This window comes from Elgaria multicarinata, chromosome 3 (assembly GCF_023053635.1).
Source record: "Elgaria multicarinata webbii isolate HBS135686 ecotype San Diego chromosome 3, rElgMul1.1.pri, whole genome shotgun sequence".
Taxonomy (NCBI): Eukaryota; Metazoa; Chordata; class Lepidosauria; order Squamata; family Anguidae; genus Elgaria; species Elgaria multicarinata.
This window is the reverse complement of record NC_086173.1, coordinates 72488685-72508555: the sequence shown is the minus strand read 5'-3', so window position 1 is coordinate 72508555 and position 19871 is coordinate 72488685. Positions and strand designations below refer to the sequence as shown.

At 43.8% G+C, this 19871-nt stretch overlaps 1 protein-coding gene across 2 annotated transcripts in view; it reads left to right on the top strand.

Annotated features, from left to right (window-relative positions):
* ARHGEF37 (Rho guanine nucleotide exchange factor 37) overlaps window positions 1-10208 on the top strand; it is a 64002-nt gene extending 53794 nt beyond the window's left edge. For both annotated transcript variants that reach the window (XM_063120590.1, XM_063120589.1), the window contains exons 10-13: window positions 2184-2312; window positions 3671-3866; window positions 5384-5556; window positions 9210-10208. In XM_063120590.1, coding sequence (XP_062976660.1) covers window positions 2184-2312; window positions 3671-3866; window positions 5384-5556; window positions 9210-9443 — 732 coding nt within the window. In that variant the 3' untranslated portion in view covers window positions 9444-10208. The remainder of the gene's footprint in view (window positions 1-2183; window positions 2313-3670; window positions 3867-5383; window positions 5557-9209) is intronic.
* The last annotated feature ends 9663 nt before the right edge of the window (window positions 10209-19871 follow it).

Below are 19871 nucleotides of genomic sequence, written 5' to 3'. Positions count from 1 at the left end.
ATTGTCAACTTTCTCACTGTCTCTCTTCCTGGCAAGCAAGCAAGCAAGAGGTAGCCATGATGAGAAAGAGGATGAGGAGCAATAGCTGGTGACAATGGCAGTAAGAAGGCCTGTTGAGGGTGTCTTGCCCAAGGGCCCTCAAAAACCTGGAGCCACCACTGATGGGGATGATTATGTGGGCTTATTTTTATTGTTCCTAGAGCCAGTCGTTAGTAGCTACATCACCATTCAGGCTTATGAACACACCACCACTGGAAGAAACCGAGTGCTTTGTGTAGCTATCGTGGCTATTCAAGATAGTTCTTGGGTTCTGCCTGGTCATACTCTAGGCTGACCATATGGAAAAGAGGACAGGAGCTCTGCCCTCTTCTGTATCTGGTCACTCTAGCTATACTGGAGTGATCACATACAAAAGAGGGTAGGGCTCCTGCAGAATTTCACCAGGTGCTGCCTGCATCCAAATCTGCTTCATCTTCTCCCACCCCTCAAAGAAAAGTCTCACTGAAGAGAGGGAACAGATTGAACCATAGTTAAAACTTGCCCATTCTTCCTTACCCTGGGTGGATTTTGCTATTACTTAATAATGAGATGAAACTATTCTTCCCTTTCTGTCTGTGAAGCTCCATTGGCCCTCGTTTTGAAGAGGGTTCAGTTCTTTCTGCCTGACCAGAAACATGAGCTTCAGTGCTTTCAGAATTCTGCTTGAGCAGTGAGTCATCCAACCGGCAAAAAGATTGTTCCAAATCCCCCAAAAGCTTTCCAAATGTTGCTTTCCTCCAGTTCCCCTTTAGGGTTTCAGATCCTCATATGATCCTTTCTTCCCAACGCCCGTCTTTTCAATGCCCTTCACCTACTCTGGGCTTGTTGCCTTTTACCCAGACATAATAGGGTAGGCTTTCTACTTCCTTTCTCACAAGCTACAGTTGCACATACTTTATTGATTGATTTCTGAAATATCTTACTTGCATTCCCATTGTATACTTAAGGCAAGGCACGAATATAAACAATCAATAAAACTAACTTTAACCCATGCTCCACCTCTAAACTCACAAAACCACTAAAACCAACAAGCAAAACTACAGAGGACAAAAACTCTTTTTACTGTCAGCTGAAAATGTATAAGGAAGGAACCTAGCTTAGGTTATTCCATAGCAGCCTTCTCCAGCTGGACGCCCTCCAGATGTGTTGGACCATAATTCTTAGCATCTCCCAGCCTAAAGGCTGTTCCATAGCAAGGGTCCCACCACCAGGATAGGGCAGCTCTGTGCACCAGAAAATCTTACCATTTTACTAGATAGTGGTGTATGCGCCCTCCCCCCCCCCCCCAGTGGGATCCGGGGTGTGTGTGCAAATTTTGGCTCCCAAATCCTCCAAAGTTGCCCACCCCTAACCTACATGCCGGTTCTTCTAGTTCATCATCCTGTTTGTCACAATGGCAAACCAGATGTTTCTAGGACAGCTACAAGCAGGACATGAAGGCACAACCAACCAACCCCCTCCCCCTTGTTCCAGAGTAACAGATGTTCAGGGCCATACAATTGCCTCTGAACATGGAGGTTCAATATAATTATCACAGCTGCTAGTCATTGATGACCCAATTACCAGAAATTTGACTCCCCCACCTTTAAAAGTCATTTAGGCCCTCGGCACACCTTGCGGCAGTGCATTCCATAAATTAATGTTGCAGTGTGTGAAGACGTATTTCCTTAAGGGTGTGATGCTGAAGCCCTGCGTTCTTTGGGACAGGGAGGAAAAATCCTCTCTATCCTCCTCCACACCAAGCATCAGTTTATAAACCTTCCATGGACAACTCAGACAGCAGGTCTTCTCTAGCAGACCCAAGGGCAGCAAGAGATTAATTTCTTCCCACACTTCCTTTTTTCACAAAAGGCATATAATTCATCTCTGTCCCTATTCCAACAATTTAACCAAAGCAAGAGCAGGGGAAATGCAAGCTAATGATCAGGGAAGCCTTATACAGCACACAATGGATCTTGATCTATATTGTAAACCTGCAACAAGCTCTTCCTATGCTTGAAAATCACTCGCATAAATGTCCGCATAAAATCTGTTTGATATGGATGTCTAATCTTTATCTTCTATTGTGTGTGTGTGTGTGTTTTTAAATGTTTTCTGCCTGCTTTCCAAAAAGCTCCATTTAATCCTAGGGTTCCTCTTTACAGCTGCCACATGGGTACCTCCCTGCCACTGATTTTTGGAAGATGGTGAGGGATACTTTAAGCAGGGCTGAAGATCAGCTTGGCTCCTTCCACAAGAACTTTGAAACTACTTTGCAAAGCTCTGTTGTGCAGGTATGATGCTCTTGGGAAAAGTTAGAGCAGCCTTCCCCAAGATAGTACATTCCAGATTGGGTCAACTACAGCTCCCAACACCCCCAGTCAGCAGGCCTATTGCTATCTAGGGGTGATGGGAATTGCAGTCCAACATGTTTAGAGGGTGTCAGGTTGGGGAAGGCTGAACTAGAGGGTGTGTTGCTCCTGCTGAGCCACCATCATCACTACCACCACCACCACAACCTCCTCCCCAGCTGCATGATCTCTGGTTGAGACATGGATAGTTGGCCTGGGCGTGGAAGTGGGAAGTCGTTCATCCCCAGTGATGTTATGGATGTTATCCAATAGGTCTCCATGACGCTTGCATGACGCTTGCATATATTCCTTGCAGCACTCACAACAGATGTCCTACCTTGAGGGCAAAACAGCTGGAGACTCCTGTTGATAATGTAGTGCTGGGAAGTGTGATAATCCCAAAGCAAAAATCAGGGCCAGCCGTAACATTAGGCAGGATGGGGCAAAAATGCTTGAGCAGGAGATTTTGGGCTACCTTTACAGGGCAGCAAATGGTCAATCATTTAGTTTAAACTTTGTAGACTATCTCTGAGGAAAGCTGTTTATATCTCCAGCCATGTATGAGCAACAACTGGGCATTTATTATTGTGCTTTTAAAAACTTATTTATTTATTTAAGACATGTTTACCCCACTCTTCAGCAGGTGAGGCTCTCAGAGTGTTTTACATTAGATCAATAAACTCATTTGAAAAAGACTTAGCACTGATTCTGTGGCCATCCCCAGTTGATTTTCTCTGTGGATGGAGTGGGGCTGATAGTAACAGAAGCAGGTGTACATAATTTCCTTCCCCCTTTCCCCAGTGCATATTCTTTCCCCTGCCCAGTTCTGCAACAGAATGTGTCCTTTTTTACCCCCAAAGATGTCCATGTCCTCTGCGATTCCTGTAGTTTAATATTCACAGTCTGTTTGACTTGCAGGATTGTCTTGCCAGTGTGGTGTAGTGGCTAAAGTGTTGGACTGGGAGTTGGGAGATCTGGGTTCTAGTCCCCACTCAGCCATGGAAACCCACTGGGGGACTTTGGGCCACTCACAGACTCTCAACCCAACCTACGTTACAGGGTTGTTGTTGTGAGGATAAAATGGAGAGGAGGAGGATTATGTATGTCGCCTTGGGTTCTTTGGAGGAAAAAAGGTGGGTTATAAATGCGATAATAAATAAATAAATATTCTAGGGCATTTTAGTCCAGATGTGGCCATATCCTGCTTATGTTGACTCATTTTCCAGCACACCAGCATAGCAGTGTACAGTCTACTGAAGGAAGATGTTCCTGACCCATTTTTCTTTGTGCCTTTCCCATAGCCCCTTAGCCCTGCAGAGGAGAGGAAGGTCCTTTTGCTTGTGAGCAAACATAGCCCAGAAAAGCTGTACCAGGTGACCAGCAACGTCAGCGGCAGCAAAGATATGGACTTGACCCTGCAGAAGGGGCAGATTGTGGCTCTGTTGCATGGCCAGGACACCAAGGGCAACGCTAACCGATGGCTGGTGGACGCTGGAGGTACTGTAACAGTTATCACCACCAACTAACCTTTTCTTTGACATCAGATAAGCCCTTCTGACCAGATCCATGGGAGTTTTCAGAGAGTGTGATCACCTTGGGCGTTAAGGCACTGCACATATTCAAAACACGTGCACAGCATGGCTGTGGACTTGGTAAGTGTTTGGTCACTTAGGTTAACCCTAAGCAGTGGAAGTAATACCCAGTTGCAGCTGAAGTGTGAACTTCCTACAGCCTTGCGCGTTCATGCAGAGTACAGCTGCCAGTGGTTACCAGTCACAATGGCCATGTCTTATCTCCAGCATCAGAGGCAGTGTGACTCTGAATACCAATTTGCTGGCGAATGCAATCTTGCATACCTTGCTCTATGTAGCAGCTTTCAGTGCTGAACTTCAAGGGATTTCAGTCAAATGGGGACTTGATTTGATTACTCCCTAAAATGGCAAACTCAAACCCTAAAATGACATGAGAGGAGGCATGGGGTAGCTGTTATCGTGGAAGCCCGCAGCCTGCTTTGTGGGTGCTGCAGAATGCATAAATTATTGCAAAAGACCAGCAGGAGGAAGGAAGCAAGCACAGGGCGCTGTCCTGACCCAGCAGGCAGGCTGCAGTTGTACCATGGTGGCTGGAAAACAGGATGGCCAGGCTTGTCCAGACAGAGAGGGGTGTGGCTCCTGGCAGGAAGGTACTGAAAGGATGGGTAACTGCCTGGCCTGCAAGCTTCCTGCCCCTTGTACAGAGCAGGGCCAGAGAATAGTATACTTCCCTTTTTCTTTCTTCCCTTCCTTTTGATATTTTTCTAAATGCTGCTTCTCTTCCTGCCCTCCTGTCTGTTCATGCACATGTTCTCCTGCCCATCCACTCTGTTCTTCTTTCGTTGTCTTTTCCAAGTTAAACTCCTCTCCACTGCATTTTTTCCTATTGCTTCCAAAATCCTTCCTTCCCAGACATTTTTACACCTTTCTCTGTCTCCATCATTCTTTGTTTATTTATTTGCATTTTTCCGTCTTCATCATTCCCTCTATTCTTTATTTATTTATTGCATTTCTATACCACCCATAGCTGAAGCTGTTTGGGCGGTTCACAAAAACTAAAACAATAAAGTGCAATTCAAGGTATAAAACAAACCACAATATAAAATCACAATACAGAAGCACGACCAGGATAAAATCTAGCAGCATTGCAGAGATTTATACAGATTTAAAACATCACTTGTACATCACTTATACACCATATATACACCACTTCCTGTGCTTGTGCTCCTATTTCTCCCACTCTGTTCTCCCATTCCATCTACTGGTACAACCCACACATCCTTCCTCACCCCCCACATTCTGCCTTTCTGCTCATCCCTTTCAATACAAAACATAATTTCGATACAAACTTTCCCAACGATGCTGAAGCCCTTTCATGCCTTCCACTGTAATCCACCCATACTAGCTGTTTAACAAAAGGAGAGAGCTATCCTGGATGGGAAGAACTCAGCTTGACCGTGAGTTGTCTTATTTGTCATGCAGGCCCGAGAGGCTATGTCTCACCTGGGAAACTCCAACGATATCATTTCACCCAAAGCCCAAAGCCCAGAATGCAGATGTTGGCCCAAGGGGAGGGCGCCGAGAAGATACATCATTCCAACAACTTGCCCCAAACTCCCAGTCTCCCGGTACATTACAGCATACCAGCTTTACAGGTGAGTAGAGTGGAATCCATTCGGTAACAAATGTCCTTTTCAGTTCCCTTTTTCTTATCCCCCCTCTGGCTGTGATATGTCTATGTCATGAATTGATGGTTGGAGAGTGGAAGGCGGTGGCATTTCCTGAGCTGCTGTGCAGAACTGTATTTCAATGGGACCATTTCTATATGGTCCCATTGAAATGCATTCCTCCCAAGTGATGTTTTAGGTATTTTGTTCAAAACGATGATCTTGTCCAGTGGGATACATACCTTGGTCACAGCCTCAGAAAAACCCAGCTACATTGCCACGATCATGGGGCATTCTACATGGTGGAGCAAGAAACTGTGGGTCAGATTTGGGAAGCAGGCAAGGTATAGAGAAATGTTAGGGTGACCACATGAAAAGGAGGACAGGGCTCCTGTATCTTTAAATTTGTATAGAAAAGGGCATTTCAGCAAGCTGCAGGAGTCCTGCCCTCTTGACTAGATACAGATGACACCTGCTGAAAATCCCTTTTCAATACAACTGTTAAAGATACAGGAGCCCTGTCCTCCTTTTCATATGGTCACCCTAGAAATGTGCTATTCGCAACGAGAACCAAAACAACTACAGAGTGAAGCAAAGTGACCAGCAGGATAGAAGTACCTATATTTCTCTCAAATGCAAAGGACAGATGTGGTTAAAGCCTTCTGTGCGCACTCACACATTCCCACCAACCAAACAACAGTGCCTCCATCTGGAATGCTTCATAGGCTTGAATCCATGGCTGCCTTCTCCCTTTGCTTCAAAGAAACATGAACATGTTGTGCCCCATGGAAATCTTTGCACAGATCAACATATATTTATTCGTATTTCGAACCAAGGATGTTGCTTCTGCTAATCTGGTTCTGGGCTAGAGCCCCTCTGCAAACGCAGGAAATCTGCTCAGCTTCCTCCCCACCAGACCCACAATTTCGTTTTCAAGATACCATCAGGCATGGTCTAGATACTTCCAAGCCTTTCTCTGCCAGCCTTAAAGGTTAACAACTTGCTTTAAAAATATACAGCCAAAATGGAAATTCTCAGGATAATCATGGCTGCGTAGTGCAAGTGTGAAATAGGGACATTATACACACACATGTTTAATCATAGCCAAAGCAGGATTATCTTCTGAATCTGCGTCTTATTCCCAGGGCTGGCACAGGTATTATTGCTGCCTTAGACATTTGTTTCTCATCGAAGGCTGAGCAGCACAGCAATAGCACCTTCTTAACAGAGCAATTTTGTGTGTTAACACAACAAAAGCACATGATCAAGAGTTGACTGGGATAGCATTTCCTTGTTTTCCTTCTGAATGTCTGTTCCTTCTCTCATTCCTCATCTTTGCAATCCTGTCTGTGCTCAAGCTGGTTGGTGGAAATCAAAAGGCCTTTGTTCATATTCCCTGAGAGGCAGGGGATACAAGCCTGTCCGGCACAGCTCCGCCAAAGGCACCAGCAGTGGCTCTCCCTCCAAGTTTGGTGTATGCCGCAGCACGGCCACCACCACCAGCTTCTTCTTTTTTTTCTTTCTTTTTTATTTTTTTATTTTTAAAGCAACAACAACAAAAACTACAAATAAAAATCACTTGATACATAAACATAAAATTGCCTTAATGTCGAATATTCAAATTTAACCTATTAAACATATTTGTACTAAACAAAACAGTGCTCCCCCCACCTCGGGATCTCATTCCTGTTTCCAAAAACTCATAGTTTCATCTGTTGGTGGTTTCCCACTTCCTTTAGAGAACACAAACTCTAGGAACTTTTCCCATATACCCTCAAAATCATTCGTTTTTACTATACCTCTTTTCATTTTAATATTACATGTCAATTTATCATTTATAGCAATGTCCCACACTTCTTTATACCATTCTTCAATACAATAGTCTCCTTGAATCTTCCAGTTCCTAGCTACAATCAGCCTCGCAGCCGTCAGCAGGTTCGTTATCAGTTCTTTCGTTTCTTTACTACATTTAAGTTCTTCTTGCAGTGAGAGTAGTGCAATCCTTGGTGTGTCCTCTATTTTAAATCCCACAATCTGCTCAATTTCAAAGAACACCATCTTCCACAACTTTTGTACATGTTTACAATCCCACCACATATGTAAATACGTTCCTTTTTCACCACAACCCCTCCAACAATCTGCTGAAAGCTGATTATTAATCTTATTTAATCTAACCGGAGTTAAATACCACCTCCATACAAGTTTATAGTAATTCTCCTTTATTCTTACTGACATATTTCTCAACACTCTCTGTCTCCATAGTCCTTCCCATCTCTGCTGTCCTATTTGTATCTTCAAATCAGTCTCCCAAACCACCTTCCCGACACTATCCAACACTCCTTTCTCAGCTAATATAATATATAGTTGACTCATTAACCCTTTTGTCCCTATATTTTGTCCCTTATCAATTTTTTTTCCAATTAATTCCTCAAATTTCGTCCTCTCTCCACACTCTCCATTTTCTCTTACCCAATTTTTAGTCCATTGTTCCAATTGCCCGTAGTTTAACCACGTTAATTTCAAATCTTTTAAAACTTCTTCCAACCTCTCTCTTGTATTCATCCCCCTTAACCATTCTCTTAATTTCAATTTGTTTTTTTCTTTTAAAACTTTGCTTAATCTATTTAAGTTTTCAGGAAATTTCTTTAGCATTATCACTAAGGAATTAATTGATAAAGGAGGAATTACTTGAAAGCAGTTCCTTTTTATATTTATTCCAAAGTTCCCAATGGAACTTCAAAAAGTGATTATCTAAATCATTAAGCCATTTACCCTTCCCTTTCTCCTTAAAAATACATTCTGCAATTTTAACTCAATATTACCTAATGTATTTTCCTCCATCCATTCTAAGTCCCCTATCCCTGCAATTGCTTCAACAATATGTCTTAACCTGTTTGCTATATAATAGTACTCAAAGTTTGGGAGACCCAGTCCACCCTTCTTTTGGCTTAAATACCATTTACTTTTATTGATCCTTGATTTCTTCTCAGCATTACAGTAGTTATTTATAAGATTCTGCCAACTTTTTAACTCTAAATCTGAAATTCTTATTGGTAACATCCTAAAGAAAAAATTGATCCTAGGTAAATTTTTCATCTTTATTAAAGCTATTCTTCCAAACCAAGAAAGATTCAATTTCTTATACTTCTTTAACTTTTCTACTATCTCTTTTTTCAATCCACTTAAATTCTAACTTTCCAAATCTTCTAAATTTTTAGTAATCTTAATACCCAAATATTTAATTCTTTCTTTACTTTTCAAAACTGAAGCCTTCCCTTCCCATTCCTTTTCTTCCTTTTTGGTATAATTAAATAACATCAATTCCGATTTTGCCCAATTTATTCTTAACCCCGTAACTTCTTCAAATTCCATTTTACCTATAGGATCCCTAATAGTCATCAATGTATCATCTGCAAACATATTCAACTTTATTTTATTACTGCTACCTATCCCCTCTATCTCCACCACCACCAGCTTCAATCCCCCTCCCTCCTTCTCTCTCCAAGAGTCTTCCATAGATGAGACAAGGCACCCCAGGCATTTGCCGAGTTTTCCTCTGTGGTTGGGTTGCCCCTGTTTATTCCCCTTCCTTGTTGTGGTATACACAGTATTATATCTGCTTCTCTCTCTGCTTTCCTTAGGTAATAGCTGCTTATGCATTCACAGCCAGGAGCAGCCATGAGGTCAGCTTGCAGGCAGGCCAGCCAGTGACTGTGTTGGAACCTCACGATAAGAAGGGAAGCAAAGAGTGGAGCCTGGTGGAGGTGAATGGACAGAGGGGCTATGTGCCTTCCAGTTACTTGGCGATGGTGCCGGTCCCAGAACCACCTGGGTGGAGCTCACCTGTTTGGCCATTTCCAGCTCAGCAAACGTAGCTGCACGGAGATGCTCAGTTTCAGAAGTCAGCTGTGCTTAACACTTCCCTGCCCTTTCCATTTCTTCCATGGGGCTTTGTCATATCATGCAGTGAGCAAAGGGCAGGTGAGGGGACAGGAGGCCTGTGGATTGGCGTCAGTGCCAAGGCTGGGTTCATGCTGTGTACTTATTGAAAAGATGTGAAGGAATAATGGCTGCTCATAGGGGCCTGGCTTTCTTCATTGTGTTTTCTTGACCTAACACCACTGATAAGATTCTTTCACAAGTTATGAAGGGGAAGGATCTCATAAGGACCAGATTTGAGATGTCTGCACCACTGACCTCGTGTGATAAATGGATGTTCACAAACCAAAGGTTCCTGTGCAATGTGTCAAGTGCAGGAGAGGGATAGCATGCTGATGTATCCATTCCAGAATAATGATCTCAATCGCCATCAGCAGGCGAGCTTCACAAAGAGGTCCTGAATTCGAGGCCAATCTCCTTTCCAATTTACTGAAGTGATGTTCTCCTTTTGGCTCTATGTTGGTGGAGAAACAGCCACAGAAACAGGCTCAGTGTTTGCGACTGGTCTATGGGGTCCACCTCCCAGGTTGCTAAATCCTGGCCCTTTCTCTGGTGATAAACCAATTTTAATAAACTAGACAAAGATGCTGCAGGACTTGTTAGCTGTAGGTAGAATCATAATGCATTGACTATGTTGCCCTGCTCTGATAGGCAGGGTGAAATATTTGAAGCATACCCAGATAACAAAGTCATGGATGGGTGGGTAGATGTGCAATAATTGCCTACCTCTGGGTGAGAATGTAGGACTGCCAAGTATTGCTGGGGTTGTGGAGGAAGTAAAATGCCAAACACTGAAGTCTGGTTCACATGTCACATGACAACAGGACTATGAGCCTGACTTGTTTTTACTATGCTTTTCTTCAAAGAGAGAGAGAGAGAGACACACACACACACACACACACACACACACACACACACACACACACACAGAAGCGAAGGTAGACTGAAGTCCTTCCCAAGCCTTATGAACAATATAATGTTACACAAACTACTGTGAATAGCTATTTTACCACTAAACCATCACAGAATGGAATAGATTATAATTAACAGGAAGAGTAGGAGCACCCATGCATTGATGGCCAACACAAACAGGAGAATTTAGAATGAGGGAACCATAGCTGTGAGATCACCCTGCTCCACAGGTATGCCTAAATATAGATGTACTTCCTCCGTGCGACCAATCAGCAGAATATGCTTATCCTTCCCACATCCATGTACCCACAATAATCTCAGAATGGTTTTGGCATCAGCATAGAAAACCAATGTCTCCATTGACCCGAAGGATCAAGACTCTGCGAAACATTTAGATGTACTAATGCTCCTGTGTGTGGTGGAGAATGTGGCTTATGGTGTTTAAAAATTTAGCAGGGGCTCTTCAGGTGTAGCTCTTGAAAAATGCATGGCTTTGCTCTTTGATGTATAGCGTTTTCCGTGAGCTGGAGGACAAAAGAAGTAGATAAAATTATGTTGCAACTGACCCTTAAAAGAGGAGTTTCGCAGCTGGATTATCATGGCAAATCCCAGTGCGCACAGGGCTGGTGCTACCATTAGGCTAACTAGGCAGCCGCCTAGGGCGCAGACCTCAGAGGGGCGCAGTGCTGCTCTTTAAGGGTCACAGTTTTAGACAAATTAGCTGTTTTAAGAAAAAACAATAAAAGGAAAATATAATAATTCAGAAACTCTTCTTGAACAGCTGAATCGAAGTTGGCAATTTGTGTGTGGGGGGGTGCAAGTAGTTCGCCTTACCTTGGGCACAAAATAGTCTGGCACCGGCACAGAGTGTAGCCTTTTCACATTGTGAGAGGTTGGTAGGATGGGAGCCAAAACCAGGTCTTGCTCCCCAATGCTTCCCTTGGGTTTTGTTTTTTAGTATGGAGTTTTAACTCCAAAAAAGCTGCTGTGCTGGTGTGAACCGCGCCAGGAGTAAGGTCATCGTGATGAAGTCATTACTCTAAAGCCTATGAGGTGGGTTATCCCAATGGTCTGAATTGAGCGTGAAACACTTTACTCTGACATATGTCTGAGAATGGCCACTGCCAATGTACTGTAGTCTGTGGATGCTCCAGTGAAACCGTTACATTCATTTGATACCAGGAGCAACGGACCACCGTGCTGTGATTCCGGTGTGCCCATTCCTCTACTATAGTATTACGCTCTTACACTTTACTTTTAGGCTCTTTATATTTATAATTTTTATTTTGCAATGCATTAATTGTAAGAAGTAAACAGGACTGGTCCTCCTTTTGGGATGGTTTCCCCTAAAAGGCGGCCTAGAAATCTAATAAACGAAGAAACAAAATATGGCTTTTACATTGTTAGCGTGAACTCATGTACATTACTTGTGTTGTATACGTGCTTCAAAAGGTATTGCTGGTAATCTTCCCCCATGTCGTCAAGCCTTCTGTACCTGTATATTTGCAGTTTCACCACCAGATGGCTCAACTACCTCATTCGTCTCTTGTGAGTGCCAGACAGTATTAGAACTGAGTACTCACATTATGCTTTGGGTGCAGAATAATAATAATAATAATAATAATAATAATAATAATAATAACAACAACAACAATAATGTGTGCATTACTTCTCACAGCAAAAAAGCAGTCCTGAAGCGACTTATGCACACAATACAGAAATCCATGATTCATATAACAGGAACAGCGTATTATGTTCCTGCTTCATGCAAGCTGAGTTGTAGGTAACAACATTGCTTCTTACAACAAGGCCTATTACACAACGAAGGACATAAATTTGCCTCCTTTGATAACTTGTAAGGCAGATCTGAGGCTATAACTGAAGGGAGATGCGGTAGCCAGTGGATATGTGAGGGTGAGCAGAAGCAAAGAGGGGAAATGCTCCTCATGTGCAGAAACAAAGCTTCATCCCACATACCTGTTTCCCTCAAATTATCCCCTATAGCGCTAAGCTGTCGTTGTTGTTGCTGCTAGCTAATCACACCTTGGGTGGCAGCACTCCTAAGATCCTTTGCATACCAGGAAATGGGTTTAAGGGGCGAAATATAAAAAATAACAGATGACCCAATCCGATTCAAATTTGGTATGCTTAAAGCTCTCCTTAATATCTATTACTGTGCCAATTTTGATGTCTTTATCTTTAAAACTTACGCAGATGTAAGCATTTGTTTAATTTTTCTTGAAACGTGTCAAATCCTGCTTCTGCGCCCCCAGTGGCCGCTCGGAAAACAACAAATGATTCGCTCCAAAAGTAGTACCAAAATAGGTTGGGTCTTTTGCCTTTGAAGCACAATTAAAGCAGGATGCATGGGAGTACTTCACAGTCAAAGCAGATGATAAGATGGAAAACTTCGGAGCCCTTTGCACGCAATTTGCATTGATTTCACACAGTATAACTTTGGTGAGATAAAGCTCACAGAGTAGATGTTTCCTATAAGACAGGAATGGGCAATGTGGTCTGCAAGCTGCATTGCAACCTCTGTAGCATCACCAAATTCTCTCTGTGTGTGTGGGGGGGGGGAGGGGAACACTACCAAAAGCAATTGGTACTTTTCATGCTCTGTAGCACTAAAAGGGTCAAATGTAGCTTAAGGACAAGCTAAATTTAACCCTTTTAGTGGTGCAGAATGGTTTACTGCTGAATTTCAGCAGCAGACTACTGACTGTTTCCCCATTTCCCCCCCACCCCCGGTACCTCATGGAGGCGGGCAAAATGGCCCCTAGACCTCCCAAAGTTGCCCACTCGTGCTATTGCACCCCTTTGCACCCCTTTCCTCTTCCCTGTTGCCCTTGCATTGCTATAGCAGGATAGTGTGGGACAGCGTCATCTCCAAAGAAACCCTAGGCCTAACTGGACACAAAAGAAGGAAGACAAAGAAAAAGAAAAGAAAGATGGCCCACAGATGAGTCTTTGGACAGGAGAGGAAAGCTGGGCCAGATCTACACCAAGCAGGATAAAGCACTTTGACAATGTTTTGAAAACTATATGGCGTGCGTCCTGGGCCTCAAGAGTTGTCAAAACTATTGTAAACCGTCTTAAAGCAGTAGTTTAGATCCTGCCCCAGTATTTGGAATGCTGCACAATAAGCAAGGGTCACACAGCTCCATTCTGGGACGTAGGAGGTCAGGCTGGACAGCTTTTTGCTGCAGCAAGATTCCAGCCAGGGGCTCGTCTACACCGGCACTTTGCCCCTGGATTGCTTCAGAGTGGTGGCAGGTGATCTACATGACGCAGCCACAACTCTGAAACAATCCAGGGGCAAAGCCCTGAAGCTCTGCGCTAAAAATGTTGGGGACTTACCCCGGCTTCTTTAGCTTGGAGCAAGCCTCTGCGGAGCCTTGTTAAGGAAAAATAAATAAATAAATAAATAAATAAGGGGTGGGGAGAGTTGGAAATCCCAGCAGGGAGGGAGCACCCCATTCCTCCCCCAGTTAGCTGTAAACGTGATCCTTTGCATTTACAGCTTTAAAAAGAACCCAAGTCAGTCCCACTTTTTTAAAAAACAACAAATCTACCCTTCGAAAAGAGGGGGTGCAGATGCTCTCAGGTGCCCCCGGACTGGCTGTGTGAGTGCTCGCGTGGGCGGGCGCAGCGGCAGGAAAGCCCACAACTAAGCTCCTTCCGTGCTACCGGGTGCAGCGTTAGTGACGCTGTGAAGACGAGGGCATGGACTGCTTTTCCATTTCTACTGGGTTATTATCACTGCACATTGCCACACCATTTGCCTCCTGGGCGAGCAGCCATTCATGGCATGTCTGTCATGTGCCAGTTTCAAGGATGAGACTGCAGCTCCCAATGTCAAACAGATACTTGGACCCTGACATGAGAATGCGCGGCTTTGAGGCCTGCGGCAAGCAAGGCGAGGCCTGCCAAAATGTAAGGGACACCAACACCTCATGTTCGTCTCAGGGCAGGGGGCCCATAGCAAGTCTACGGCTTAAGCCATTGTGTCCATTTGTCACCGTGGAGCATCTGCGATCATGCCCCACATATCTATACACACACCCAGCTGTTTCGTCCACTCTCTCACCCACACTCATGTCTCATATTTGGAGAGATTCAAAATGAAGTTGGCTGACCATATACTTTATGCTAAATAGCATCCTACCTGATAGGTTTGTTATGAGGACATAAGATGTAAAGAGTACAATTCTTTTCCTACTGAAGGTAGTGGTAAGTCTCCCTTTGATAATAATGGAGTAGGATTATTTACAGCCAAAGACTGGAATGTTGGAAATGCAATATAAATAAACATTTCTTTAAAATATGTGCATATTTACTGGGAGATGTAAAGTAAGGAAGCTGGTGCATTTTGCTGCAGTGGCTTCTGGTGGTGAAACGGAGCAGCTTTTGGATCTAGCAGCTTTTGAATCTCCTCCTCAGGCCCTTCTTCATGCATAAAGACGAAAAAAGAAAAGAAAAGAAAGAATACTCATCCATGAGTTGCATCAGCATGAACCATGTACCCTCACACATTGGAATCTAGTTGTCTTTGAGGTAGTAAACCTGTGTCCTTGATGCACCCTGAAGACTGTGGGGTGGGGGAAGCTTAGATGGGAGCAGACATGTCAGAGAAATCTGCAAGGGATTCAGGTGAGTTTGGATTTCTACGAATCTGAGCTGTAGATTTTGCAATAGTCTGGCTTTTCCCAAGTTTTGTGAATTCCACAGACTTGCAGACCAGTTTTTCATTGGGCTGGGTGGGTGTTGTGCTAATTCACATTTGCACTAATGTGAATTAGCGCTAATCCAAATTAGAGCTAACACAAATTAGCGCAAGTAGAAGGGCATTTTGGTTAATTTTTTTTATCCAATTCCATCTGTGAGTGGAGGAAGGAACGAAAGGAATCCCTGCACACAGAAGACTAGCACGTCTGGGGAAAGGCTTCCAACCTAGCTTTCTTCTTGACATGATAGTTTTCTAATTGTAGGATGATTTATTTATGAATTTATTGTTGTACGGAGGAGCAACAATCATATGAATACAGTCTGAAGTGGTTCAGCCTAGACACAAATTTATCACCACAGTGACAACCAAGCCTAAATGCTGAATAGGGAGTGATGAAATGTTTTTTCTATCATGAGTCAATGATCCACTGAAAAATAAATCGGGGGCTACGTACAAGTAAAAAAAAGAAGGATGCCTTTGAAAGCACAGATCGTGCTGGCTGTCAGCAGGCCTGATTAAGAGCTTTTAAAAGGTGAAAGCTTATAACAGGTCAGCTGTTAACCAGCCCAATCCAGTGGAGCCTGGTGGCTCCGATGTCAGTAGTGTGGGTGTATGCAGTCAAAACTAGTCAGAACTCTAAAGAAGCTATCCAAAGTGTGAAGCTATGACTGGTTCTGACTGAAACCCAGAGCGGATTCACTGCCCCACTGACATTGGAGCCACCGAGCTACACCTACCAAAGCTCTCTACAGGCAGGAGACTGTGGATCTGCACTTTCCAGAGTCTCCCTCCTCAGGTGAGAGGCTGCCCAGCTTTGACAGGCTGGATGAACTTAAATAATGGGACAGTTCCAGCCTGCAGGCTGAAGATTTCCCACCCCTGATGTACAGTACTGTAGCTCTGAATTTCTGCTTCCCAAATGATCATAGAATCATAGAATAGCAGAGTTGGAAGGGGCCTACAAGGCCATCGAGTCCAACCCCCTGCTCAATGCAGGAATCCACCCTAAAGCATTCCTGACAGATGCTTGTCCAGCTGCTTCTTGAATGCCTCTAGTGTGGGAGAGCCCAAAACCTCCCTGGGTAACTGGTTCCATTGTCGTACTGCTCTAACAGTCAGGAACAACTTCTGTCTTTCTGTTGCATAGAGAAACTTTCCCTTCTCTGGAATTCAGCCATTGATCTGACCACTGGAGGCAGGCAGGTGAAACGATAAGGGAGGAACCAGCAGGAGAAACTTGCAAGTGCTTCAGAAAATATGTCCAGATTGTAGACTGACAATCCTAGAAAAATCAGCAACAGGGATGAACAGGGGTCTGGAAACAACGCCCTATGAAGACAGATGGAAAGAACTGGGCCTGTTTAGCCCTGAGAAGAGACGACTGAGGGGACACATGGTAGCACTCTTCAAATACTTGAAAGGTTGTCACACAGAGGAGGGCCAGGATCTCTTCTCGATCATCCCAGAGTGCAGGACATGGAGTAATGGGCTCAAAGCCCATTACAGGAAGCCAGATTCCAGCTGGACATCAGAAAAAACTTCCTGACTGTTAGAGCAGTATGACAATGGAACCAGTTACCTAAGGAGGTTGTGGGCTCTCCCACACTGGAGTCCTTCAAGAGGCAGCTGGACAGCCATCTGTCAGGGATGCTTTAAGGTGGATTCCTATATTCAGCATAGGGTTGGACTCAATGGTTTTATAGGCCCCTTCCAACTCTACTATACGATGATTCTATGATCACAGGAGCAGAGAATGTGGCAGCCTGTTGAGCATAATTTAGGAAACTATCAGAGCGTTCTAGGGTGGTTTGCCAGGAAACTAGCACAGGAGCAGTTCCTCTTTCACCCTGAAGGCTGAATTACATTTTGTAGAAGCTCTTGGGGGCCATATTCCAGTGGTGCTGATTGCCCACCCAGTGGGCAGGTGGGGGGTGTCGAAGGCAAAAGGTAGGGTGACCATATTTTGGAAACCAAAAAGGAGGACAACATGGTCGGCCCCCAAGGGGGCGTGTCCAGCACCAAGGGGGCGTGCCCACCCGAACATAGCCTTGGTCACATGTCTAATTTTACAGCACACATTTAAGACAAATCTGTTCTACATAGCATCTTAATGTTAAAATCACTGAAATAAAGAACAAGTGAGACATTCAATGTATCTGAAATTAACTTCACTCACTCCTACTTTTGTAGGTTTTGCTGTACTTTGAAGCTTTTGCTATGCTTTGTGTGATACAGTCTCCCCTTCCCTCATATATCTTTTCTGACTGAGTCTTCACTTATTGCAAGCTGCTGCTGTTGTTAACAGTGTTTGCTACTGGCCGGCTGGATGGATGGCTTTTTTTAATTTCAATTTTTTAAAAAAGCTTGTGTATAATTATCACAAGTTTCTCTACTCTAACATTAGGGTGGGTGTTGTGGCAGTTTACCTAAAGACTGGAGATCCCCTTAACGCCAAGGGCTGAAACTGCTCAATATGCAAAACCCCAAAGATGAGGTTTGACAACCTGAGTTTGAAGGATATGGCTCCAGCAGTTTTGAAACACAATAATTTTAAAACTTTGAACTTTTAAAAAAATCCTAAAAAAAAATACGGATGAACAGATCTGATTCAAACTTGGCATGGCTAAATCTCTCCTTTAGAGCTATCATGGTGCCAACTTTCAGCCCTTTATCTTTTAAAAATGTCATTTTAAAAAAATAATTTTAAAACTTCAAACTTTTTTTAAAAACCCTGAAACTCAATGGATAGACAGATGTTTCAAACTTGGCATAGCTAAAGTCCTTGTTAAGAGCAATCATGGTGCCAACTTTCAGCTCTTTATCTTTAAAAATGACAGTTTAAAAATAATAATTTAAAAACCTCAATTTAAAAAAAAATCCTAAAAAAATTAATGGATGAACAGATCTGTTTCAAATTTGGAATGGCTAAAGCTCTACCTAAAAGCTATCATGTTGCAAAGTTTCATCTCTTTATCTTTAAAAATGACAATTTTAAAAATAATAATTTTAAAACCTCAATTTTTAGAAAAAAATCCTAAAAAATCAATGGATGAACAGATCTGTTTCAAATTTAGTATGACTAAAGCCCTTCCTAAGAGCTACCATCATGCCAAGTTTCATGTCTTTATCTTAAAAAATGATGGAGTTATAAGCATTTTTGTTAATTCCCATTAGAGCTGCTCTTTGGAAAAATCCAAATTTCCCCTCCCCCTCCCGGATTTGTCATAAAAAATCCAGACAAATCCAGGCAAGTCCGGTCACATGGTCACCCTACAAAAGGGGCGGAGCTAAACTACCAGCATGTTTGAGCTTTACACTCTTACTACATAGCATTTCAACCTTTTAGAATGGTGGGGGAGGGGGGATGCACAAAAGCTGAGAAACCATCAAAGTTTGGGAGAAAGGAGGCCTGAGCAGGAGAAAGCAGCACGGCTATTTGGGAACCCCAGATCTGGATCCCAGGCAGGCCAAATTTGCCCCCTGGGCCTGAAGTTCTACACCCCTGCACTAGCACCACTGGGTGTGGTAGAGCAGACATCTCTGTGTCTGGATCTATGCACTGGACATGATGGTCACGCAGGGCAGGCATTTCTCTACGCTCCCCACAGTAGCAACAGCATGGTAGAAAAAGAGCAGGGTGCGAATGGAAGGAGCCTTTCCCAGGTCACTCTCTGGGTGGTCAGCTCCTCCTCCTGCCTTCTCTGAGCTGGCTACAGAGCTTAGGCCTCTTCCAGCCCAAACATGCGGAAGAATAAAGGGCAGCATACATGCCTTTAAATATAGCCTGGCAAGGACATTCCCTTCCATCAGGAATGCTCTGGCAGACTTGCTGGAACGTGCTGTGTTTGTATTTTGGAGGGTCGTGGAGGGTGCAAATGGCAGAGGAAGGCCCGGACAGCGCCTGGGCCAGCTGAGCAGTTCAACTCTCGGCAATCGGGACAAGGTTAAGAATCGCTGACTTCACACTTAGCTGCATCTGTTGCGGCTTTCCTTACTGGGAACCTGCCCCCCCTTCCTGCTCGCGTGCAAGGTCAGAGCAAGGGTGGATCAACACTCTTTTCTGTCTGCCTCCAGCTCCGTAGACGTTTATCAGCCTAGATGCTCTCCGAAGATACTACTAAGCCATGAGAAGCCCTTCGGTCTATTGGGCAGTGGAACTTCTCAGCCTCGTTCAATGGCACAATCAAGGCATTCGACCTATGGCTCGGAAGTCCTGCCAAAGCACAAGCCTGGGGGCTGATGGGGTGCAAGGGTGGTGATATGAAGAAGGTAGCACTAACGGCAGGAGAGAATTTCATCCCATTCACACTCTTAAGCGAATTGACTCATTTGCACTTCCTGGTCTAATATGCTGATTGCAGCACAGTTTGATTTTGGATTTCGTACTTCTCTGAAAGTTGTGGCCCAGATCTCAGCTCAAAAATGGCATCCAAAATGTGTATATTAGGAGGAAATGCATACAACCATCCGTATTTTATGGGGGAAATGCAGATAAAAATATGTATCTCAGGGAAATTGTGTAGAAAAAAATGTATTTTATGGGGAAAGGGCATACAATTTAAATGAGAATAAGCATTACAAATGGTAGACAATGGGATGGAACAGACCTATGCAAAAAATACATGCAAAATTGTCACAGACTAGAAATAGACTGATCCAGAAGAGAAGGTGGCATGGCATGGCATCTGGTTGTGTAGGTGTCCATTGGTCAAAGAGGAAGAAC